Source organism: Sminthopsis crassicaudata, chromosome 3 (genome assembly GCF_048593235.1).
Source record: "Sminthopsis crassicaudata isolate SCR6 chromosome 3, ASM4859323v1, whole genome shotgun sequence".
Lineage (NCBI taxonomy): Eukaryota > Metazoa > Chordata > Mammalia > Dasyuromorphia > Dasyuridae > Sminthopsis > Sminthopsis crassicaudata.
The window spans coordinates 63,624,300-63,650,249 of record NC_133619.1 but is presented as its reverse complement, the minus strand read 5'-3'; the positions used below and the strand labels follow the sequence as shown (position 1 = coordinate 63,650,249).

Sequence of the window (25,950 nt, the reverse complement as noted above, 5' to 3'; positions counted from 1 at the left end):
GTGTATTCTTTCTTTTATGCAGTTAAGTGAGGTGCTCCTGCAGCCTGCTCTTCATAGTTCATATACTTTTCTACTAGTGCACCCTCATTAGTAAGATAATTTCCTCTAGCATTCCTTTCCTATCCCCATGTATTTCCCCCCCTTTTCTCTTTCCTTTCTGTTCTTAAGATCATTAAGACTTAACAAAAATCACTCCAACAACTTGCCTAACTGGACTCTACAAACCCTGGTGATGACTGATATCAGAGAGCAACTATAAATAATCTCCCTATATTTAAATGTAAGCAATTTATCCCTATTTATTTCCTTATCACTGTTCATTCGTGTTCACCTTTTTATGTTTCTCTTCATCCCTGTGTTTGCAATTCAAAGTTTCCCTACAGCACTGCTTTGGTTTTTTCCTCATCAGAAATTAAATTCTCTTGTTACATTCAAGGTTCATTGTTTTCTTCTGTGGCACTATACTCAGTTTTGCTGAGTAAGTTATTCTTGACTGCAAGTCCATCTCTTTTGTCTCCAGAATACTGCATTCCAAATTCTCTATTTTTTTAAAGTGGTAGCTGCTAAATCATGTGTGATTCTGCCATTAGTTAATACTTTAATTCTTTTTTTTCTGGTTGTATTTTTCTTTGACCTGAAAGCTTATTTTGGCGATGATGTTCCTGGGAATTTTCATTTGGGGATTTGTTTCAGGAGCTGCCGATGTATTTTTATTTCCATTTCGGCCTCAGGTTCTAAGAGATGTTGGCAGGTTTCTTAAGATGTTTTGGGGGCAGCTAGGTGGTGCAGTGGATAGAGTAACAGTCTTGAAGTCAAGAGGACCTGAGTTCAAATCTGACCTCAGACATTTAATACTGCCTGGCTGTGTCACCTGGGCAAGTCACTTAACCCCAACTGCCTCAGCAAAAAAATGAGTAAACAAATAAATAAATAAATAAAATTTGCAATATGATATCTAGGTTTTTTGGTCTCAGCAGTTAGATAATTAAAATTTCCCCCCCTCAACCTGTTTTTCAGGTCAGTTGTTTTTGCTAGTAAACACCATATCTTTTCTTCAATTTTTCTTTTCGATCTTTTGACTTTGTTATATTTCTTGTTGACTCAGAATCACTGACTTCTAATTGATCCACTTGAATTTTTAGGGAATTTGTTGCTCAGGCAAGATTTTTTTGGGTTCTCTTGGGTCAAGCTAATAATTTCCTTTTCAAATATTCAACAATTTTTCATTTCTTTTTCAAAAATTCCCCCTCTATTTATAAAAAACATTTTAAGCAATTTTCCAAAACTCTTACTTCATTTCTTCCAGAAATTCTAATTGAATTTATGCTTAAGCTATGTTTCTTTCTGAGGCAATGCTTAGATGTTTTAGATTCATTCTCTTCAGTGTTTGTATTTTGAACATTCAGGGTACTGTAATAGCTCATTATGGTGGGTTTCTTATTTTGTATGCACATTTTTTCAGACACTTAGGGCTGCATTCTCTAATATTTATAGACGGAATCTCTGGACTGGTCCTATTACTGCTAAGACCATAGAGGCTGGTTGGCTGGGCACTTGCAAGCTATCAGTGCTCCCAACTGGTCTGACCCAAGGCAAAGTCTGATTGCTATCCTTCTGGTCTGGAGCTATGCAGTTTTTGATATGGACAAAAGACTCACTATGACTTTTTCTGACTTTTCCCATCAGGTTTCAGAGTGGAGCATTTTTCAGATGTATAAGAAGTTCAAACAGAAGAGCTGAATGCTGTGCTTTCTATCTTTCTGCCATCTTGGCTCTACTTTTTGACTTGACCTCTATGGATTCTACCTCCTTTTTTTTTCTCACTGGCTGAATGCAGTTTATATATGAAAATGAATTTCAAAGGTACTGGCTAATTACCTCAGAAAATCTCCTATTAAGTTACAAAGTTCTCTACCAAGAAATTGTTTTCTAAAAAAGATTTTAAAATAGAAATCAGTCATGGTGAAAATAAAATATTCTTTTAAGTTAGATGAAAATGACCATTCCCTACCAAAATTCTTGCCATTTATTTACAAAAGAATAGAAGAATTTTGCACATTAGACATTCTAAAAGTCATATATTAAGTCTCTGAGAAATATCAACTATATTATGCTTCTCAACCTCTAGTACCTCCCAAAAAAAATCTGTTAGCATGCAGGAGAGGGGAAATAAAAACAAAGGGTAGAAAATGTAGCAGTACCTAAAAAAAAAATAATAATAATAATTGTTTTACCTAAGAATAATAGTTACCTGATAAGTGCATTAAGTGGTATTTTTTTCCACGGGATACCCTGCTTAAGCAAATCATTTGCAAATGACTGGAGTGAAAACAGGGATTGTAAAATGGCATTCATATAGCAAGTATTTCCCAAATTTGAAAAGCTGAAAAATAAGAGACAAATATTATTTGAAAACTGTCCAAGAGTTTCTATTATACTGATGTACTTAAAAGCTAGCTAAGTTTTCCTTCCTACTTTTGTAGTCCCAGGAAATGAGAAAGTTCTCTCCCTATAATGAGACCAGAATGCTGCACAAGAGTTAGAAAATATAGAGCCCCAGAATTTTCTCAGCCATATGAGTTTGGGCAATTCACGACTTCTCTGAGTTTGTTTCCTCATAGTAATAGAGTTGAAAATAATGTTTTAGAGTTGCAAGGAAAGAACCTGCTCATATTCAAAGAATAAACTCAGAAGCAACAGCAACTCAAAGTCAACAAGCATTTATTCAGCATCTACTGTGGCCAAGAAATTGAGATAGGCACTAAAAAGGAAAGTCAATATTATTATTACAGACTTTGTGAGTAGTGTCTAAATGTTTAAAGCATTCACTAATGTACAACTGATTTTCCCCAAAGTTGTATTTTTCTTTATGGTAATAAACACATGCTTTCTTTGGTTGACTCAATAAAGAACAGAAAAGAGAAAATTATTCACCTACCCTTGTAATTGTTGCTGTGAATGGGTAGAAAGGGGCACTCTTGGTTTATTCCATCCAGTGTAATCCTGGTTAGACTTTAGTTTTTTAACAGACAGAGGAGCTGGCTGGGATAGAAACCCCAAACTCCTTTTGGCAGAGGGAGTCTGGCTTGAAACATTTGTCCTAAAGAAAAGCATAAATAATAAACAGGTTTAACTCTTTTAAAAAAAATGTTTTATTTTCCCCAAGCAATTTTTGCAAAAGTCAAGCATTGGTACTTTGAAAAAAATCCTAGTCATCTGACCAAGTTCTATCAATTAACATAGAAAAGTTAATTTGATAGTCAAGTTGTCAGTATATTATTACTTCAACTTGACCATTTTATATGATTAAGAAATTTAATGAACTAACAGATTCATAGAAAAACATCCCTTTGAATACATTCTAAAATACACCAGATTTACAAGATAAAATATCTTTTGAAATAAAAATGCTGATCTTATACTAAACATTTAAGTTTAAAAAATTGCAAAACAACAGAAAACGGATCCAACTATTAATATTACTGATGATAATGCTCAGGGACTTGAATTAGGAATATAAAGTACTTGCACTTGTCAATTCTGATTCAAATACCTCTTATGCAGTAGTTTCTACTTTCCTGTCATTCCTGATACATACTTATTTTTGTATGACTTCACCAAAAATTTTTAGTATTTTAATCAAATTCTTTCAAAATGTGGCTTGAAATCGTAACTCCAGCCAATTCAATTTGACTTTGAAAGCTACTCTTTTTTGTATTAACTAGGATGCAGTTTTGAGGCGTCATAGTACAATGAGAGTACTACTATCATGGAAGTCAGGAGAATTGAATAAAAATTCCATTTCAGACCCTAACTGCATAGTGATATGGCTTTGGAAAAATTATCACTCCTCTCTGAGTCTCATATTCCTCTTTTATAAAATGAAAGGTATACTAGTTGGTCTCTAAGATAATTTCCAAAAATAAAAATTCTAAGTTTATGATGCTGATTCTATTATCAAGTTCATTACTTTATGAAATTATTACTATTGATTGTTCTTATGTAACACATACACACGCACACATATATAGTAATATTTATACTAATATATAGTAAAATTCAAAGTTTAATTTCCTCAGTAAACAAGTATTCTCCATAATCTTTGTAGGTCAAACATAAAATTAATACATACCTGTCTAGGTTTGAATTTCCAGGAGAGTAATCTTTTGATATTGCTCTACTACCATAAAAGGATGATGACTGTAGGGGCAAAAGTCCTGTAAAAAGGGACCAAAAAGGGAAAATCAGTTCTGAAATCACCAGTTCATATTATAAAGACAGAACTACCATAATTGCTCAAGCCTTAAATAGCAGTTTTACATATCAAAATTTTTCTATATGAAACAATGGTAAAGCATGACAAAAGCTGATTAAAATTTTTTTTATGGCCCAAATCCTGAATTGCTAAAACAAACAAACAAAAAAGCCTAACTAATTAGCAAAGCTGATCTCAAGACACTTTTCAAGTATTGCAATAATGGGTGTTAAGAAAAAAGTGAATAACTGAGAGCCATTAAAAAAAAAAAAATCCATAAATTTAATATAAATAGCATTAATTTCTTTCCTAGACAGTTTTTTAATTTAACAGTAATATTTTGAAGGGGTAAAACTCAAGTTTCATTCTCTTTTATTTCTCTGGTCAATCCTAAAATAGAGATGTTCATTATAGTAAAATAAAATAAAATAAAAAATAATTAATTCTAGGGAAACAGAGAAGTTGGGACCTCAATAACATCCAACATGGATAATAGTTCTACAAGGACAAAGTCTCTCTCCTCTACTCCTCAGAATGCCGAGGACATAAAAGGAATTCAATGAATACTTAATAAATTTAAAAAGCTTTAGGCACTGTCTTATATGATTTTATATTTTTTCCAATATCTTTTACAGTATTCTGTACATATTCAGCAATTAAAATGTTTATTGAACAAATGAAACTAATAATTATTTAACTAAACTGAAATTAATAGATTTATATTTTTAAAAAATATTTTATGTAAAGAAGTTACTATCTTATCTAAAAGACTACTTACCTGATGTTCTATTCTCCTCTGCCTGTTTCAAGCTTAGCTGTTTTTCTCTACTGTTGTTTAAATACTTCCTTGAAGGATCTGTCATAGCTTTATTGTTCCTAGGTATAACAAGTTTACACTGAATATTACTGGCATGCAAAGATTAGTTTTTCTTTAAATACCTGACATTTTATTTCAAATAGTACATTCAGTGAAGTGCCTTGAGCATGGGATTTAGTGCAGGAAGAAGTCTTTGAGATCAACTAACCCGGCTCCCTCATTTGCAGATGGATATACTGAGTTTAGGTAATAGTAACCTATTAGTCAACACAGTTGACCAAATGAGAATAATTAAAATAACCCCTTTCCTTAACAAGTCAAAAGTTAATACAAGACTATGATGATTAAAAAAAGTTAAGAACATATCATTTATACAAATGCCAATTCATGGAGATGGCAAAAGACAAAAGATTATATTTTGGTTTAATTTTTATTTTTAGTTCTAAAATTTCCCCTCTACTCATTAAGGTAGCAAAAAATACCCTTAAATGAGATGATACCTTGCAAAGAATGAGTCCAAGAGCAATGACAACATTAAGATGGGAAATGCAATGTGGGAAGGAGACAGCAATTTATGCTTAGTCCTTTAATATTTTTGTTTCCCTCATTTTTTCTGAGGATTAATTTGAATCTCTTCTGTAACTACACAGCTGTAGTCAGAGAATACATTGATTCTGCTTTCCTCTTTAGCAACACTTCATATGTCTTTACCTAGTTTTCCAAATTCTTCTTATGGTCCAATAACATTCTACTCTACTCATTTGCCATAATATGCTCACACATTTTCCAATCACTGAATAACTAGTTTATTTCTAGTTGTTTTTTTTTTTTTAAATTATAAATAGGGATGCCAAGAGTGAAGTAAACAGAATCAGAACAATTTATACTACAATATTAATATTGCAATAAATGAACAATTCTGAATGACTTGAGAATTGTGATTGCCAAAACAATCCACTATGATTCCAGAGGATCATGTCATGACAGGGATGATGATTTAAAAGCAAGGTAAGAAACACTTTTCTGAAAATAATTCAATGTGGGAATTTGTTTTGCTCTACTATGCTTAAATGATAAGGGTTTCTTCCTGCCCTGCCCCACTCTCTTGAAGTGGGGAGATAAAAATACTTGATGATTTAAAAATTTGTAATGTTAACTCTTTAAGAAGAACCAGGTAGAACCTAAGGTTTTTGGTTTTTTTTTAAACTTTCATTTCTCTGAACATTTTTCCATGTAATTGGCAACAATTCTTATTTCAAGATTTGCCAGTTTATCAAGCTTTGTTTCTGAGGACTAATGATGAAACAAACTTCCCCCTACCAGGTAAAGAGGAGGAAGACTACGGGTACAGAATGTTAGAACTGCTGTAGTAATTTGTTCTGCTTGTTTTTCCTTGTTACAAAAGGTTCTATGAGGTAGTGTAAAGAAATTATTTGGGCTCTTTATCTGTGATACCCTTGTTTCTATCTTTGATCTAACTGGAATAAATGCCTCAGTGGGATCTACGAATCAAAGAATATGGACATGCTAGTCATTGTTAAGTATAATTTCAAATTGTTTTCCAGAATGACCGGGCCAATTCACAAATGTACTAACCAATGTATTAGTATGCCTGTCTTTCTATAAGTCCTCCAACATTTACTATTCCCATCTTTTGTCGCCACAGCTAAACTGCTTAACTCTGTTTGCCTCAGTTTCCTCATCTATAAAAAGAGCTGAGAAGAGAAATGGCAAACCACTATATTATCTCTGCCAAGATCTTTAAATGGGGTCACAAAAAGTTGGACACAATTGAAACAAATAACAAGAGCTTCATATAAGACTCCTTTTAAATCAATTCTCATCCACCCGTGTTGGTACAATTCTTCATCACCTCCACCTCTCACCTACATTATTTCAGCAACCTAATTAGTTTCCCTGCTTCAAGTCACTTCCTGATAAGACACATCCTACATCCTATATACTCCTGTTAAAATGGCTTTCTTTAAAGATAGATCTGACCATTGTCATTCCTCTATTTAACCAATTCCAGTGACTCCTTGTCTCCAGGATAAAATATGAACCTGTTAAGTTTTTAAAACCCTTCACACCTCACAATCTATTTCTCCAGTCTCAATGGACATTTACTCCTCTTCCTGTCCAATCTAATCCAGGCAAATTATCCACAGTACTCCATCTTCTATGCCCAGAATTCACCATTTCTTTACTTTGTCTCACAAAATTTCCCCTCTTCCTTCAAAGTGCTACTCAAGCTCCATGGAGCCTTTCTAGGTCCCCTCCCCACAAGTGATTCCAATTCCCTCTTAAATTACCTTGCATTTAATTACTTTGATTATTCTCTTTATTCTGTATGCTTTTGTCTCTCCTCTTAGAAGGATAGCTTTTTTTTTTTTTTTTTGTATCTGTATCCCAGTGTCTGGTATATAATAGGTGCCTACTGCTTATGATTGATACCATTTGTGAAAGGTTATGAAATTCTGCTTAAAATTTCCTTATGCTTATGAACCTGATTTACTAAATAGGAACATAATTTTCATAGAAGTTAAATGATAATATTCCATTTTATTACCTCCCTTTTTCTCTTTTCTTATTTATAATAATAAAAGCATCTAATTCCAAAATCTACAAATACTACTAAAAATCAGCTCAGAGTATATAGTGCCATAGGAAAGGTCCTTGGAATCCAATCCCATATTTTACAATTAAGAAAACTGAAGCCCAGCTAGAGTCGAGTAACTTGACAGAGGGAACTTAGAAAATCATCAGATCCTTGATTTGAAGCCTTGTAGTCCAGTTCCAGTCCACTGCTCTCTACAGTCCAATAGATCTGTGCTCCTTCCCTCCCTCCTGGCATTACAAATAATAAACACTGGCAAAACAGGAGGGTGACAGTTGGCACATCATTCTTTTTAGGTAGCATTCAGCTTAATACCATCACGTAGTACCTTTTCAGTTTTCTAACCATCTGTATTGTATTCCCTTGTGGTTCCAACTATCAGGGTAAAAAAACACTAATGTAATGGCACAAAGGTTTTCAAGGCAACTTACGACGATGAATCATTTTCCTTGGGGTAATCTTCATTCATTTCTGACCCTGATGAGAGCAATCTTTTTCTCTTCTCACTCCTATAGAACACAGAGAATCAAAACATTAATGCATTATCTACACCATCAAAACTATAGTTCCCAATGGCTTCAAGGATAGTATCTGCAATCATGCCATTTGCAGAGTTGGAAGGGATGTCAGAGGTCATTGAGCTCAGCCTATACTAGATCTGCCTCTAGGTCACTCCAGCTCCTCTTTAGCCAATCTCTGTCTGAAGCCCCAGAACACTTTTATAATGCTGCTCCTTGTACTTCTGAACAGCCTCAACAACAACCATGGTTTCTATTTTATGGCTCCCAGGTTTGTCCTTTTAATCCCTGCTCTATAGGACGACCACTGGAATACTTGAAGATAGTTAACATGTCTCCCTGGTCTTCTCCAACCAAAAATACTTAATTCTTTCATAAGATGTTCCTATGGAATGGAGCTTCTTGACTGCCTCCTCTAAAAGACTCTCCAACATGTTAAAGTCCTTCTAAAATACGGTAACAGAATCTGAATAAAATGCCAGACTACAGCATAACCATTACTTCCCAAATTCTAGATATAATGTGCTATCTTAAAAGAGTCTCTGATCATGTTTTGCAGGTCACCTAAGTGACTGGAATTGTTTTCATGTGACTATGAGCTAGCTAGCCAACCACAAATTGATAATCTGGTACTTGTGAAGTTGTACTTTTTAAGTCTAATTTTTTATATTTACTTCCATTAAATCCCCTCTTAGATTCAACACCATTCCTTTCTAATTTCAGTTTTCTGCTACAGGCAATTCTTATTAGCATATGCTATCTATGCCTTCATTCAAGTCATGATAAAAAATATTAAACTTCATATGGCCAAAAACAAGTCCCTGGAGTGCTCCAATAGAGACCTAACATCAAAGTTAACAATGACTCATCAAATCCACTTATAAAACTATCTTTAAATTTACCAAATTACATTATATTAGCCCATATTATCCTATCTTGTCCTCAAGAACAGCATGAGATTTTGTCAGATGCTTTGTTGAAATCTAGGCAAATGATGTTTTATATTCCCCGGATCTACTAGTGTAATACAGAAAAAAAGAAAATGAGTTACTTTGGTTTTACCAATCTGCTGTTTCCCTATCTAGATGCTCACACCTCTAGATGTCTGCTAGAAACTGAAATCAAACTTACTTGTCTATAGTTTGCAGATTCTACTATCTCCCCTTAAAAAAATAAAACAACTCCTATAGCACCTTTCCTATTCTTCATGATCTTTCAGGGATCAATGACAATGACTTTGCAAATACTCTACAGATAAATAAATGTTGACTAAAATTCTGTTAAGCAAATTAAAACAAAAATTTCAAATTGCCTATAAAATTTTCTACATTATTTCACACAATTATATATATAGTGCAATAGCTCCGTGTACATGCTGAACTTTTTTCTATCTTTTAATACCCTTCTCAAAACATCAGTAATACTAGAAGATATCAACTTTGGAATAGTTAAATGAAACATTTGTAAATGATAACTATCAATGGAAATAGCCTCCATACCGATTTTCTAATAATCCTGTTCTTAAAGGTGTTGAAGTAGAAGACAGAGAGGTATGTATGCGGGTCCCACTCATGATACTTCCTGTTGGGGTCTTTGTGGATCCTCTGCCTGGATTTCCAAGAACTTTTCGAAATGTATCATCTTTGGATTCCAAGCTTGCTTTTTTTGAAGAAGTCTAAAAGAAAAAAAGAGAAACAATCCATATTAAATAAGTATACCTCCAAAGGTAATAAATAAGATTATATCAAAGATGCTTAAAGTCCAAATTTGCAATTATTTTTCTAATAAATTTCTAAATTTCCAAGGCACATATGAAGGATAAAAGAAAGAATCCTACCATTCACTGACCAAAGCAGATTTGGGGAATGTCGTGGATGAAGAGAACAAAGAAGTAGGTCTTGGAAAAAATACTTTTGACCAAGAGAATGAAAAAGGAGGACCAAGAAAGATTGGAGAAAAGTATGGCATTGTCAATTTGGTTGACAAAGAATCCAATAATGCCTGAGGCAAGCATCAAACAGAATTCTGATTTAAAAGAGAAAAAGAAAGGAAACATTCACCAGGGAAAATGGGTGAAGAGTACGGGGTACATTGGCAGAAGCAGCACCAATGACCTGTATAGGAGAAGCCAGAATTGAAATAACCAAACCAAAGAAAAACTGACTGGTGTCAGTATTTGGGGAAACAGCTAGAAGCACTAAGTATGAGACCTCTCTACGAAGAATACTTTCCTATCTTCTGTTAAAAACTACATTCTCAAATCAATTTGTGACTACATTAAGAAAGATAAGAATTTATTTGATTAAAATATCCATACCTATATTTAATTTTAACAAAGACCACCAAATTTCCAATAATAGATTAAGTAGCTAAACTTTATATAGGACAACATATACCACAAACAGTTTTGATCAATGGTATCTTACTTTTATGGAAGTTATCATCAAGGCACCTCTACTACCTGGACCATAGGTGGTGGGCAAGGGAAAATACCAGAGAGTAAGCAAAAATATCTGCAAATCTAAAATAAACTAATGTACTTTATATTTGTAGGAAAGCCTCTCAGGCCCTCATTCAGAACCTATTTACTTTTAATAAGCTCAGTGGTCTAGTTTCTCAGTCCATAGCAGATTGGTGAGAAAAAATTAGAAGGGAGGATGTTAGCTGCTAAAAAGGATAGCATACTGATATTTCAGCAAGAATGGAGAGATGATAGTCTATCAGCCAGAAGAGAGACAAATATTAAAAACAAAATAATCTGACAATATTTGGTATAAAGCAGTTCTATATGACTAAACTTTGAGAGCATTATTGTATTAAAACAAAGTACATAAAGAATAATCGTAATGATGCTGATTTATTAAGAAAATGCTTATTTTATACTGTGCTTCTTAAGGCAGTGGAATGTGTGGTAAAATTTTAAAATGCACAAAATGGTTAAAATAAAAAGAAATGAGTGCCTAAAAGGAGATTTATGACAAAGAGGGCATTACTATAAAAATAGTATCTCCTTTAACTACCTTCAAAAATACTGAGAAATGACAAACTCTCAGTTGTTAATAATCAGATTTCAATACTTTAAAATACAATTTAACATACCTGATTTTCTATGTAAGAGTACTGCCTGTTGACTTCCTTCTGTGTAGTCCTGCTCCCGAGAACTCCGCCAAAGCTACCAGACCCCTGGGAAGGTTTCATGGCTAATGACAAAGGCACACCCCCAAATCACTAACTTTTACAAAGAGATGATTACTAGTATTTTTATATATTTGGGTAAAGAAGGGAAGGAAAAGCAAAGGAAAAAAAGATAGCCAAAATGTTTATTGATAAATATTTTTGATACGAAGTTTTTTTTTAAATAGGTGCTATATAAATACAATATAACTATATCTTAATTAAGAAAACTCAAGTAAAAGCCAAAGAATACACATAAGGAAGATCCTACTGCCCTAAAAACTAACCTTAGCTATCTACTTGAGGAAGCAGAATCTAGATAGCAATTTCAGTTAAGACGAGGTAGCACAGTGTGGTGGACAAAGTGTGGTGAACTTCTCTTTTCTTCCTCTCCCACTTAACAAGACACAGCCTCCTGCCCAGGATGCAGAAGTCAAGATAATACCATGGGCATACACCTCACATAACTGAAAACACACTCTCAGGCAAAATGAAGTTATAGAAAGGGCAGTTTGCCTCACAAGAAATCTATAATGAATCAGCAACCAGCTGAAAAGTAACAGTGTATGCTTGTGTTAGTATTAATATCCAAGTATGTTATAACTTAAATTGGCTTGTGAGTTAGTATTGGAATCTTTTCACAATTTATGATACTGTTTCTGTAGGAAAAGATTATAGCAACTTAAGCAACTTAAATGAATTTGTGAAACACAATGGGTATGCAAATGGGCGGAAGAATTCTTATACATATTTGTTTAGAAATGAATCATTCCCTTTTTAATTTTTTTTTAAGCTTCTAATTTAGCAACAATTTTTTTTTTTTTTTTATCTTTTAAGCTGTAGCACATTTTGTCATCAGTATCAAACTATGTACCAAATAAGATACCTTTTGGTGGAATTAAACTCCTGGATTACCACAATTATTTTGTATTTTAGAAAAATAATGTCTCAGTTGAATCTCTTGACCTACACTGTTTTTTTTTTTCCTTTTCCCCCATTTAATTTAAATATTCATTCCCCCCTCCCCCATTCACCTAATTTTTGTACCAATCAGGCCCACAGTTTGGGATGATTAGTGCTCACCTGTATGGAGTCTGTTTTGATGGACTGCATCCAGAAACAGCCTCATTTCATCTGCATCCTTACATGGTACTTTGTCAATGGACAAATAGCTGTTATCCTGCAGTGTAAGAATCAGACGACTTTGTTTTGCTCCATTAGGTCGAAGAACCACATTCTTTATATTATGACTTAGCTGAAGAGGAAAGGGAAATAATCTTATTTATTATTAATGTAAAAATATCAATGAAGAATTTTAGTCAAAGGACTATCTTCTTCATAACCATTTTTCCCTTTACCATGGTAAACCAAGTTTTTCCCTTTTATAAAGAAGATTTTATTCTCTATTTCTTGTTGGAATAAAATCAATATTTTTTCTGAAAGTAATACAATTATGAATATGGTAACAAAATCTTCTTTAAAAACATTTCACACTGTTGTCAAATCTAAATTACTATTAAAGCTAGGCAGCTCCATATTTTCAGAAACACAAACATTTTAACAAAACTAAATGAAAATTGGTGCACCAACTAACTAGTCGAGATCTGATGGAATAATAGTGTCACTATTCTATTGATACCTAACAAAGAGGTAGAAAGGGCAATAATATAGTCATGTCCCAAAGAATACATTTCTTCAAACAAAAGATTTTAAATAGTAAGTCTTAATCACCATCCCAAGTCCTTCAATTTTTATGAATACATAAAATTTCATTTGTATTGCCCAAATTTAACATGGAAAGATAGCATAGTGTAGTACATAGCAAATTGGCTCAAAGTCCTGTCTCTGATATGTGCTGTCTATGTGACTCTGGGGGAAACAACTAGCTTTTATGTTCTATGTAACTCTGTGAGACTAGATAAAGGCCTGCATTGGCAAAGGGAATTTCTTCACCCAAGAGTTACCTCTAACTTATGTAGTTATGTCTCCAGTCCTTAGGCCTATCCGTAAATTGTCTCTAATGATGGATGTTAACTAATTCAGCTTCTGTTGGGTTCTGCCCTCAACTTTTAGTCATAGGTAAGACTCCAAAGCATTCTAGAACACTTGTTATTTTTAGAAGTCATCTGAGTTTTCCAATTAAAACCAAGTCTTATGGTTCTGAAACAGATTTTTTTGATGATCTTAGAAAAGTAACTTTTATTCCCTCAACTTCTTCTATAGATAATTAACTGTTCCTCCCCACCTTCAGCCTCACAAATATTCATTCAATATTTCCTTCTGTTGACAATGAGGAAAATAATTCCCCATGTCATTTTAACTTTATGCCTAGTTACCACAGGAGAAATAAAAGATAATTTTTTTTAAAGTGTAGTCCAACTGCCTTTTGTCAATTTTTAGATAAGCATGAAAACACACACCAGTTAATATCTTTCCTTCTTTTTTTTTTCCCTGAGGCTGGGGTTAAGTGACTTGCCCAGGGTCACACAGCTAGGAAGTGTTAGGTGTCTGAGACCACATTTGGACTCGGGTCCCTCCTGAATTCAAGGCTGGTGCTCTATCCACTGCGCCACCTAGCTGCCCCACCAGTTAATTTCTTAAAGAATCTCTCATTTACATAAAAATTTATTCTTTTTTTAAAACTTTTGAGTCCAAATTTATGACCCTCATCAGAATAATATATTTGCTATATACAAAATAACTTGCTCTAGAATTTAAGAATTAGACATATTAAGAGGTTAGGCCTGACTCTGAAAAGAAAAAAAATACTAACACATCAGTCTCGTGAATGAATAGCCTACCACCTCCTTTAAAACCAGAGCATTAAATTCAAATTCAAAAATATTAAGAGTTCTATTTTAGCATGCACATGAGCCAAGAAACTAAAATTAGGATTCTCTCAGAATCCATAATATTAAAAGACTATATATGTATATAATAAAGTCTTCCTGATATACAGAACAAAACTGTCAGAAGTCTAAATAACTTCTAAGTTAAGTCATTTCTAGACTTGTTCTTTCACTAGGACAAGAAAGTAACTGAGGCTATTGCTTCAGTTAAGATCAAGTTCCTGGGGAACAAAGTCAAAGAATGAAATCTCAAAAGAAAGGGTAGACACAAATCTATATTTAATGTCTTGTTATGAGATGGTCAATGCAATGATATGGACGCTTTAGCTGGTATTAATTTTCTGTCTTATACTACCACCACCAATTTCTTCACCACTTTATGAGCATAATGTTAGAGATTAGTTCAAGGGTACTTTTTGTACCCTTAAGCAAAGGCAAGCTATTTTTTAAAAGATAGCACTTTGTCTCAATACAATTATCAAAGGAATTTTGTATCAAGCTCTTAGATATACAATTGTATCATCCTCCCCTACACACATACAAGGGTGGGCCCTCAATTCAGAACAATATATTCATATATGGAATGAAGTTTCTACTTTTGCATGTATGAACAAGAATGGAATATATGAAGATTAGATCACTTATGTATGAAAAATTCTACAGATTAGTGCCCCAATACACAAAACTACAAACATGCATGCAAAGAGTTTCTAAACGTAATGTTAAAAGATGCATTTTTTTTAAATTGCAAACAGAAATGCTAACTCCTATAGGTAAAATAGTGTGCCTTTAGCAGAACTAAAAAAAAAAAAAAAAAAAAAAAGATTTCATGTGTCTTTTAAACAACTAAACCTAAAATATTTTAACAGCCATCATATTTTTCTAAAAAACAAACAAAAAGTACTAAGACATCATCCTAACTCAAAAAAAAAACCCAAACAAACAAACTAGCTTGGATATTGACTTAAGCCTCATTTTCCCCTTAAATAATGGTACTTACCGCCTGCTTTTGCAGGCCACCCAACAATGCTTTTGAATAATTTACAATGCATTTATACAAAAGGATTAGTGTACTGGAAATAAGAAACAAGAACAAATTGTCTAGTAGGGAGTTGACATGAAACTTAACTCTGGCATAGAACTACTATTTACTAAAGGACACTAATTAATATACTCCAAACCCAAAATGGCAATACCTGAAATGTCCTTGGAATTCCTCCAGCATTATAGTGAACCACTAGGCTGACTTTATTTTCTTTTTCCACAATTTCAAATGATCCTTCTTTCCATTTTGTAATCCCCGTCTGAATGCTCCGTACTCGGATAGGACCATGTATCTTCAAAGGAGTCATACTTATTAAAAATAAATTGCTTCTACCCAAATTAAAAAGAAAATCACAACTTCACCTGAAAGGTTCTGAGGAAGAAAAATAGAACAAAGCAAAAATTATAATTTATCATGAATAAAGGTATCGGTTTATCTATATGCCAACAATCATCTCAGTTGATATATTTTTTCCATTCTTACATTGTATATTTTAATCATTAATACATCTCGTAAAAGCACCATTAACCCAATTAAAAAAAAAAAAAAAAAAAAAGGCAAAATGGTTACATATACACTTTTACAGTCACTCACCTGTACCCTATATATTAAATGAGAAATTTAAAGAAAGGAAGTGTCCGAGTCTGTATTTTGCCCTGTACATATTATATTTCTTTCATTCAGTAAATGCCAATTAAAAACAAGTTTACAAAGATGCCATTCTGAAAGGGATATTCTATTACAATTTGGATCAGTCTCTATTTTAACCATTAAAGAGCGGATTCCTTTCTTTCTTTATGAACAGCAATAGGTCTTGACTTTCAAACACCTACCAAAAAGAAATAGTGTTTCCACCAATCTGATTCCATTATTTGTCTATTCAGCTGTTTATAACTCCTCTCAAAATAACAATGCATGTCCGCCAAGTGTCATTACTTCCAATAGTCTGCAGTATAAGCAAATATATATATAGGGAGAATAATAAGAAAAAAATTCTAATAAAGTTAGTCTAACAACTAGGATTATAGCATATGAAGAAAAGAACTCATTGTCATTATTCAACCCCTCCCCAAAAAAACAAAAACAAAAAAATTATTAAACATTCATCCATGTGTCTCAACAACAGCTGTAGAAAACAAATTACATGACCTATTCTAATCAGTAATAGTGGTTTGGGAACAGAAGACTAAATTTCTAACAAAGTAGCACATTTTCTAGTCATCTATTTTTAATTTTATTATTCAAAGAGAAAGCTTTTTCACTTTTTAAATCTTTAACAAATATCCAGATTCTTATTAATGTACTTCTATTTACTATAATTATTGGACATATAAAATGTTTCAAAATAAAACTTTGAATGTCAACAAGTAAATACAATCAAGCCAATACCAGAAATCAAAATATAAAATGTTAACCAAAATGTCTTAAACAAGAAAAGCAACAATGATTCAGTTTATTTTCATGTGTCACCAGATTACTAACTTTAGAGATGGTTTCAGTAAATTCAATTTAAACAAAACAACAATAAAATTGATAATTGCTCACCAAAGCAGTCCAAATAAAAGTTTCCTATGATGCTAAACCACCAAATATTTCATCTTATTTTTCCTGATTAACACGAATCATCCTGGTTAGCAATGCAATATAGGGGGAAAAAAAAAAAAAAAAAAAAGCAAAAAAACTAGTATTTCAGGAAAACTGTGCTAGTTCTGCCTCTATTACTGATTACTTGTGTGTCTTTAAGCAAGCCAAAAAGTAAAACCATTTTCCCTCAATTTCTTCGTTTACAAAATGAAACTAATACAATAGCCTATTTATTGCAGGTGGACACCAACTATACAGACCAGGGATAACACTCCCACATTCGTGTGGCAAAATCAAATTAAAATAACTGGGAAATATTTAACAAAACAAAAAATGCTACATTGCAAAACTAAGTCAATCTGTGGCCCTCACATATATGAATATGTAACTCCATTACTAGTGGAGTTTAACCCCAATGCTTCAGAACACAGCCATGACATAAAAAGGTTTTTGAATAGGAAATACCTGCCAAGAAACCCATTTATCTTTTCCCCATGGAATAGGCAGAATTACCTGGCCCACTGCATAAAAAACAATATAGATATTGAACACACAGTAGGGAATAAACCTTAAATTATTGGCATGTAAATTAGTATACGACTGATGACAATAAGATATCAAGTGACAAGAGAGCAAGTCAGAGCTGACAGCTGAAGGAAGAAACCAAGAACTACCAAGAGCAGGCTAGCCCCTATGACTTTTTTTCTTATTTTCAAATATAGCAGTCTAGAGCTATTTTATTTAGTACCAGACAGTTCCCTACATCTCATTAATTTCTGAAAATATTAATATGTTAAGAATACAGTTGAATAACTGAAATCCATGATGACCCCCAAGTCATCAAATAGAAAAGATTAAATTATGTTCTGGACATTCTGTTTAAGAAAGCAGGGAAACATATAACACATTACAGAAAAATTGTCCTTAAGATAAGTTTCCATCTTTAAAAGAAGTATGCTTCAGTTATCTGTAATTTTTACTGGAACACCTCCTTCCAATGACTAAATGAGGTACCCATTGTTCCTGCCCTACCTAACATATAGGATTATAAGAAGAAAACGGTATAACCACTCAAAGAACTTGAAAAGCATATACAAAATTATAACTTCTCTGTATTATAAAAGCTAAGTAATAAATGTAATTTTCTGGGCACAGGAAGCTACCGCAGAACACCAGAGCCTATCACAATCATCTTAGTTAAGATGACATTTTTGCTTATACTAGTAACTATCCATATTTTGTGTCAGCAATGTTTGCTACTGTTATTTTCTAAATATTGACATTGTTACATTGCCTCAATGTGTCCTTGAAGCATTTCTCCCCCATCACTCACATTTAGTTGACTTCCTTTAGTATGCTGACCAAGTTTACAAAGGCACATGCTGAAATGATAAATCCTCATTACATATACGGTCAAGTCATTCTTATGTTCACCAAGTTCCTAAAAAGGCTCCACTATTCACTACAATGTGTATACCTCATCTTTCAAAGTACAAACCTGGACTCACTCTCTCAAGTTACATGCTGAAATTTCCCACAGAGCAAAGATTTGACTTCATTCCTTACTGATAAAAGTTTACTAGAACACAAATCATTTATGAAGTGACTATATCAGGAAGAACACAAGACATTTATTGTGAAGTAATGGAGTGAGCTCTTAAAACAAAGATGTTTAGTAAACACTTAAAACAACGGTCTATATAATTTATAGCTATATAATATTAAAAGCTAGACCACTTATTACTACGCCTTTCCTATACTTTAACCTTAACAATTTTTAAGGTTCAAGTACCTGAATTCAAAAGAAGAACAAAGAACCATATTCCCTGAGTGTTTTCTTAACGTACCAAATGACATCAGTAGACACCAGAACGTTTTTCAAAGAAGGAATCACATTTTAAACAACAACAACAACAACAACAACAAAAAGGGTTATTTAATGAAATGTAAAGCTACAAAGGATCCAGATTGCTAAAGTAATGAACAATTACAAGTAAATCACTGGTCACATTATCTTTCTGCTCCTACATTCTTTCTGAAACACTAAAAGACTCTTTATGCCCCTCCTGGTGAATAGCATCACAGGATTCAATGAAATGACAAGGGGCAGTAGAGACCCCTCACTTTTCAACTTTCACCTAGAGGAATGGAATGACTTGTATGCAAGAAATAAAGGCAGAATCAGGATTTGAATACTGATATTTGAGTTGCAAAAGCAGGATTCATTCTACTGGGTAATCCCTTTTAAAATAGTTAATATTAAGCTGCTTCTTTTGACAAATTATTTCTACTAATTAGCATCTCTTTCCTTCAACAAGGTATGATTAAAGAAATTGGCAGATACAATTAAATAATATTCATATGAAGATGACCATCTCTATGGATAGTGCCTATTTGGGCTCTGACAGAATTATACTTTTTACCCACCCATACTTACCCCTACTACTTCGGTTGGGGCCTGAACCTTTTCAGCAAGTAACTATGAACTGGGAAAAGTTATACCTAATGTGACCTTCAAAGACAAGATTATCTGTATTGTGCAATGCTAATTTTCTTATCACAGCAACATTCGTGTTGATTAATCTTCAGGGAAATATAGATTAGGCAACTCACAAAGACTGGAAGTTGCAGAGGAGTTAACTTACAGGGATATTGAATTTTCTCATCAAGGAGTTTGCTATATCAATTAAATCACAGATCCTGTTAATACCTTAACTACTTATTACTCTTTACAGATGTTCAGAGTTCTTATTACCCTAAATGTCATCCCATATGAAAAGTTGTTAACTTTGGACATTCTATAATGTAATTAAAAGTGTTGGCAAATATATTCCTGTTCCTTTATTTCCTATATTTCAGAGTGCATATTTTAGCCTAGGCATAGAAAATATCACTTTGAAGAGGACCCTCTTTTGTATAAAATAGCATGTATAAATCTAAATAAAGTTTGAATTACAATAGTTTTTAATAAAGCATTAAAAATGCTTTCAGTTCTTGCCAATTTCTAAATGTGTGCAAACATAAACACAATAATGAAAAGTTTACTTACATTTCAGTGATTTTTTATTTTTAATGACAGCTAATTAATAATAATTCACCTTTATTTTGATGCTTGTGCCATAGGTAAAGAACTCTTCTTGAGGAACTACCCATAGTCTGCAGCTATTCCAGTCCTCCCGAAGACATCAACTCAGCTAAAGAAAATACAGGTGTGCTTGCTTTAAGAAAATCCAATATACAAAAATTCAACAAACAAAATAAAACTCTGATCATTGGCATAACAAAAGATTTTTTTTTTAAGTATTTTTAGTAGCACAATATCTTTCCACCCCCCACAAGAGTTCTTAAATATGACTTCATTAAAAAAAAAAAAAAACTGATTGGCAGAAATTTTCAGGAACACTGTGCAAAAATGAGGTACATCAGGCCTCTAAGTCAAGATGTACTTTGATAACAGAATGTAGATTTATTTCTCCCTGCTACATTTTGAAAAGAGACTACATTCTTTGTTGATATCTTTAAAAACATTGCTACATAGTGTTACTTTTAGTTTAAAACTACCATCACAACAAAAAACAAAAACACCCATGCATAACACCCCACCACCCCTAAAATATTTTAATGCTCTATTGATACAAACTGACAAAACAGGCAAACTCTGGCAAATTTATGTTTCATCCCTGAACTCTCACCAAAACTTTAGAATTATACCTTCAAATACATAATACATTTCCACTTGGATATTACATCATCATCTCAAACTTGATGTCTTCCTGTCTATTCTTGATTACATAACTTTTACCAATGATAGTGCCTTTATGAGTTAGTATCCTTCAATTTCTATAAGCAGTTGGAATCGTCCTTTGAGAGAGAGGCCACTTAAATTCTCCTGGTCACTTTTATCATATCTTTAATCTCTTCATTACTTAACTGGTCTCCTAGTTTCTTGTACTTTGCCTTGTTTCTAAAACATTTTGCATACCACCATAACATCAACTTTTAATTTAAAAGCCCTATTTTTATGATGGTTTCAGAGGCCCATAAATTTGCTGCTTTGTAGCTACAGAAGCTAACATGAAATGTAAACTTCTGAAGAAAGGATACTGGACTTGACATCAGAAAACTCAAGGTTCAATACTGATTCTGCCAACCTGTGACACTTAAGTTTTGTCTTCAATTGACTCATCTATATAAAGAAAAGGTTAGAACAGATAACCTCTAAAGCTATGATCCTGTAAGAGAAGATTTCTCATTATTTCTTTTGTATCCTTCAAAGTGCTAAACTCAAAAGTAGATAGTTAATATTTGTAAACTGATAGAAGCCACTCTCCTGATCAAAAGCCTTCAAAAACTTTACATTTCAGAGAATTAAATCCATATTCCTTTCCCTGACACATGAAAAATCTCCACAATCCAAGCCCACTTTACTTACATATTCATCATTTGAATACATGCCAAACAAAAAAACAAATCAAACCTGTTTTTCCACTTATGTCCACAAATAAAAATGCATCTAAAACTTTTTTTTTTTATTCAGTGTAACCCCTTCCTCACTAGTTTCATGGTTTATTGTTCAACATTCATCCCCCAAAACACTGCCCTTACAAGGAAACCATTGACTAAGAAAGGAATAAGGACCAGTACTGTGATTTCATTAAGCATAGTATATGGGACTTTCACATTAATGAAACTCCCTCTATTAGTGCAGATTAGCACCTTATCTGCAAGTTAGTGTCTTACAGTTTTCTCAAGAAATGGGGAACTGGGGGCAGCTAGGTGGCGCAGTGGGTAGAGCACCAGCCTTGAATTCAGGAGAACCCGAGTTCAAATCTGGTCTCAGACACTTAACACTTCCTAGCTGTGTGACCCTGGGCAAGTCACTTAACCCCAGCCTCAAAAAAAAAAAAAAAAAAAAAAGAAATGGGGAACTGGGGGTGATGCCACTGAACTATGCATAAGGATCCCTATGGGTCATATACTTAGTTTTAAAATGCAGTATTATCTATTTTGTGGTATCTTTTATTTGGTTGTTAAATGGTTTCCCATTACATTTTAATCTGGTTCTGGCCACACTATGAGTATTGCAGCATTTAACTTCTCTGGTTCAGAGCATCAAGGTCAAGTAACTTGCCTTGAGACACACAAAATGTACTGAGATAGAACTTGAACTCAGGCCTTTCTGGATTCCAAAAACCCTCAAGAGGATAGCAACAAATATACATAACACAAACATTTCCATAATAGGATTTTTAGGCTTACAAAGTTCTTTTTTCTCAACAACCCTGAAGTAAATAAGTTCTTATAAGCTCATTTTTTAAAAGATGTTGACGCCAATGGCTCAGATAATATGTCTATAGTCACAAATAAGCACGGGAGCAGAAAGCATAATGTTAGTCTCCTGACTCCAAAATTAATTTTCTTTCCATTCACCCTACTGCCATTCTAAACAAACAAACAAAAAATTCCTTTAGCACCTCTGATGTACACTGGCTGGGGAATCTCAGTCAAGGGATTTAAATTTGAAGTACTCTATGCAATGAAGGCAATACAAGTGGCAGGGAAGGCCTCATCAAAGAAATATCCTCATCACAGTATTCCCTGTACTAGCAATACAGTAGATGGACTGGTAGGTGTCAGAAAGACCAGAGTTCAAATCCAGGCTCAGACACTAGTTCTGTGTTTCTGGACAAGTCACTTATCTTGTTTGCCTCAGTTCTCTCAAATGTAAAATGGGGACAAAAATAGCACCTAGGAGGGTGGTTGTGAGGACAAAACGAGATATTTGTAAAATGCTTAACACATAGTAAACACTATAAAAATGCTTATCACTTCTCCATGCTGCTTTCCCAGTACCAATGAAATCAAAGATCCAGTCCCTAGCTGTAGTCTTTCCCAAGCTTTGCATTCATTGTGCAGAAAGAAAAGGATAAGAAAAGTAGCAATTCACATTTATATAGCACTTTTAAATTTTGCAAACTTCTTTGCTCAGAATCCTGTGAGGTAGGTAGGGAATTGAAAGCAATAAACATCTGCACGATTATTACTTCAATTGATCCTCATCACAATCTTGCAAGCTAAGTGCTATTATCTTCACTTTATAGATGAGGAAATTGAGACAAACACAAGTCAGTCAAATGACTTGCTCAAGGACATAAGTGTCTGAGCCTGGATCTGAACTCAGGTTTTCCTGATTTCAGGCTCAGTGCTCTATCCACTGAGCCACTAGCTGAAAATAGAGATTTATGGGGATACTGAGGCACTAATGGGGAAGGGAGGAAGAGATATAGACTAGGTATATAACCTCTTAGATGCCTTCCAACTCTCTTATTAACACCTTCTATTTGTACAGCACTTTACACTTTTACTAAGTGTTGTAAGAAATACTATAGGAAGTGTAGGCTGAATGACAGCTTTGGAATCCAAACACTGGAAACTTCTTTGCTCCTTTTTTTCAACAGCCTATTAAGTGGCTATGGAGAAGAAAAAAGAACTTGCTATTATAGAGCAGATTACTAATGAGCTGGTGCTTCTAAAATAATTGTAATTAGAACACTGTAGTCTAAATTATTATACATAAGCCTACTAGAGGTCCACCAATCATGGGATAATATTCATCTGTCCTTAGAAGAAAGCAGCTTTTTTCCTATTCAGATCCTATTTGGTACCACTTCATTATTAATATCTATTCTTGCACCAGAAGTAGAATATTGTTTCCTCTATAATCAGAGCCAATTCAGAAATGTAGAAAGTATTACCAAGATAAGTAGGCAGACCTGAGAATCCTAGCTAGACGGAAATACACAGCGAGAATCATTTATAGTTTTTCCTGAGTTAATGGAAACAAGGAGTTCAGAGAACATAAATTTTACCCAAGAACAGTAAATCACCTACCAACACAAGAATAACCACAAAAATTTAAAAAGAAAAATAGGCCAAAAAAGTAGCTTCTAAGTCTCTTGAAATCCTTCAAAGCTAAACTACCACCTCCTATAAGAAGTCTTTCCTGATCTCCTATCCACTCTTACAGTCTTCCCTCACACAATCTTGTATTCATTTTGCACATACTTAAATGTATGTGCATCTACCCTATCTTGTAAGCTTCTAGAAGGCAGGCTCCGTTTCACACAGGTCTTTGGATCCTCAGGGGGTATCACTTCCCGATACTTAATAGATATTTACATCAATCGATAATCTTTTTTTAGAGATAACACATCCAGCTTAGAGACAGAATTCTGGCCTGCCTGAACCACAGGTAATTGTGAGGTAATTCTCTTTTAACTTAATTTCTTCTTATTCTTTCTCTACAAAGAACATATAGGTATTCAATTTTTAAAAATCTTCTATTAAATCAAGTTCTAGAAACTTAAATCAGCTTATTACTAAAAATGAATGCCATTCAAATATAGGAACGGCTTATAAACTTGATTCTCCTTCGGACGGAACACAGCCGTTCTCTAAAAAACTTTCTAAGAGCAGGAGTCAAATTTAAATGCAGAAACATACAGTGAACAATTTTTGGAAAAGAGAGCGCTCTGCATTGGGATTCTTTTTCTGATTACCTTATACTTAATGCTATTTTTTCCACTCGGTATTCTCAGACTAAATGTTACAAAATAAGGAGAGCATTTAATGTGGTATATAATGAATCTTCCTGGGGCTTTTCTTTTCTGCTGTTAAGAAAATAGGAAATCTGCCTCTCTATCAACAAATGGGTCTGTTTTTCTCACACTCCGATACTTGTCGGTCACTGTATGAAGTTGCCAAAGGAAACCAGTAAGATAGCCCCTTCACACTGAACCATTCTCCTGGCGAATCTCACATCCCCAACCGAGGAAAGGCAACTACAAAGCTATTCCGGCAGACTGTATCACCTTAGGCCCTCCCCCAGGTCCGTGCGGTTGGCTATGCATCCAGGTGTCAGGAATAGGAAACCACAACATACTGTCCCCTTCTTTATCGGTTCAGTTCCTTCCCCCCCAGAGCTGAAACATCCCTTCCTGGATTCCATCCCTAGTTGTTGAGACTTCCCGAGTCAGTGTTCGTTGCCCTAACAGGTACATGCACCGCGGTCTACAGCCCGTCCTTTTACTACTCTGCTAAGTCCTGGAGCTAAAGGACTTTGACTCGCCGTCCAGGCAGAGCTGCTGAATGAATGAATGGGGCGGTGGGGCGGGATGGGAAAGGGGCACGGCGGCCGGGGCCCCTCCTTAAGCTCCGTGGGTGTGGAGAGGAGTGGACAGGGCTCGGGCGCGGAGGGGAGCGGCGGCAGACTGAGAGAAGAAATAAAACACGAGATTCACAGGATTCCGGATCAAGTTGAAGTTGAAGTTGGGTCCACAGAAGTGTGCCGGGCAGGGAGAGGAGTCCCGAAGGGGGCGGAGCCGTCTCTCTCCCCCCAGCTCCGAGGAGCGGGGGAGGTGCGCGGAGAGGGCTCGAAGCCCACCTCGGCGGAGGGAGCCGACGCCGGCTCGCAGGAGCAGAAGGCCTGAGCCGCGGCTCGAGGGTCTCTCGAGGGAGAGCGGCCAGGGCGAGGACTCGAGTGGGCGAGGAGCTGGGGCCCGGAGCGCCGCGGGCGTCCCGAACCGGGAGGCTGGAGGGGGGCGGGCCGGGGGCGAGAAGCGAGCGACTTCGAGGGGAGCCGAGGCAGCCGGGCCGAGTCTTCCTTACCTGCAGCGGCAGCTCCGGGAGCCCCTCGAGGAGCCGAGCTGGGACGCGGGAGGGGGAGGGGGGAAAGGGGACGCCGGGTGCAGAGAAGCTGGCGCGCTCTGCCCCCCGTCAGGGCCGGCGGCTGATGGCGGGAACCGGGACCGCACGCACGCACACGCACGCACGCACGCACGCACTCCCTCGCTCCGCGCGTAATGCCGAGCCAGGTCGGATAGACGCAAGGAGTGCGTGCATACGCACAGCTTTTCGTCCCGCCTCTTCTCACCCCGCCCCCTGCCACCGCCCCTCGACGCTAAGCAGCTGCAGCCGGACTCCCGCCACGCCTGCGCAGCTCAACCTCATTCCCCCCCCTTCTCCCGTGACTTATTTTGTACCCAGCAGCTTCCTGGTACTCTTTACGCATGCGTTCTCCTCGCCCATTGGG

The 25,950-nt window shown here is 35.1% G+C and overlaps 1 protein-coding gene across 7 annotated transcripts in view; it reads right to left on the bottom strand.

The window, feature by feature from the left end:
• The window catches only part of USP37 (ubiquitin specific peptidase 37), a 59,717-nt gene extending 33,995 nt beyond the window's left edge, over positions 1–25,722 (bottom strand). The window contains exons 1-12 of one of the 7 annotated variants that reach the window (XM_074307618.1): positions 25,527–25,696; positions 19,958–20,053; positions 16,109–16,221; positions 15,427–15,647; positions 12,465–12,636; positions 11,307–11,407; positions 9,707–9,882; positions 8,121–8,198; positions 5,034–5,131; positions 4,133–4,217; positions 2,939–3,100; positions 2,252–2,383 (exon numbers count right to left, since the gene is read on the bottom strand). In XM_074307618.1, the coding sequence (XP_074163719.1) occupies positions 2,252–2,383; positions 2,939–3,100; positions 4,133–4,217; positions 5,034–5,131; positions 8,121–8,198; positions 9,707–9,882; positions 11,307–11,407; positions 12,465–12,636; positions 15,427–15,582 (1,160 nt within the window). In that variant the 5' untranslated portion in view covers positions 15,583–15,647; positions 16,109–16,221; positions 19,958–20,053; positions 25,527–25,696. Of the gene's footprint in view, positions 1–2,251; positions 2,384–2,938; positions 3,101–4,132; positions 4,218–5,033; positions 5,132–8,120; positions 8,199–9,706; positions 9,883–11,306; positions 11,460–12,464; positions 12,637–15,426; positions 15,648–16,108; positions 16,222–19,957; positions 20,054–25,526 lie in introns of all 7 variants that reach the window. The other 6 variants (XM_074307622.1, XM_074307617.1, XM_074307624.1 and 3 more) reach the window with 6 other exon arrangements.
• Between the last annotated feature and the right edge of the window lie 228 nt (positions 25,723–25,950).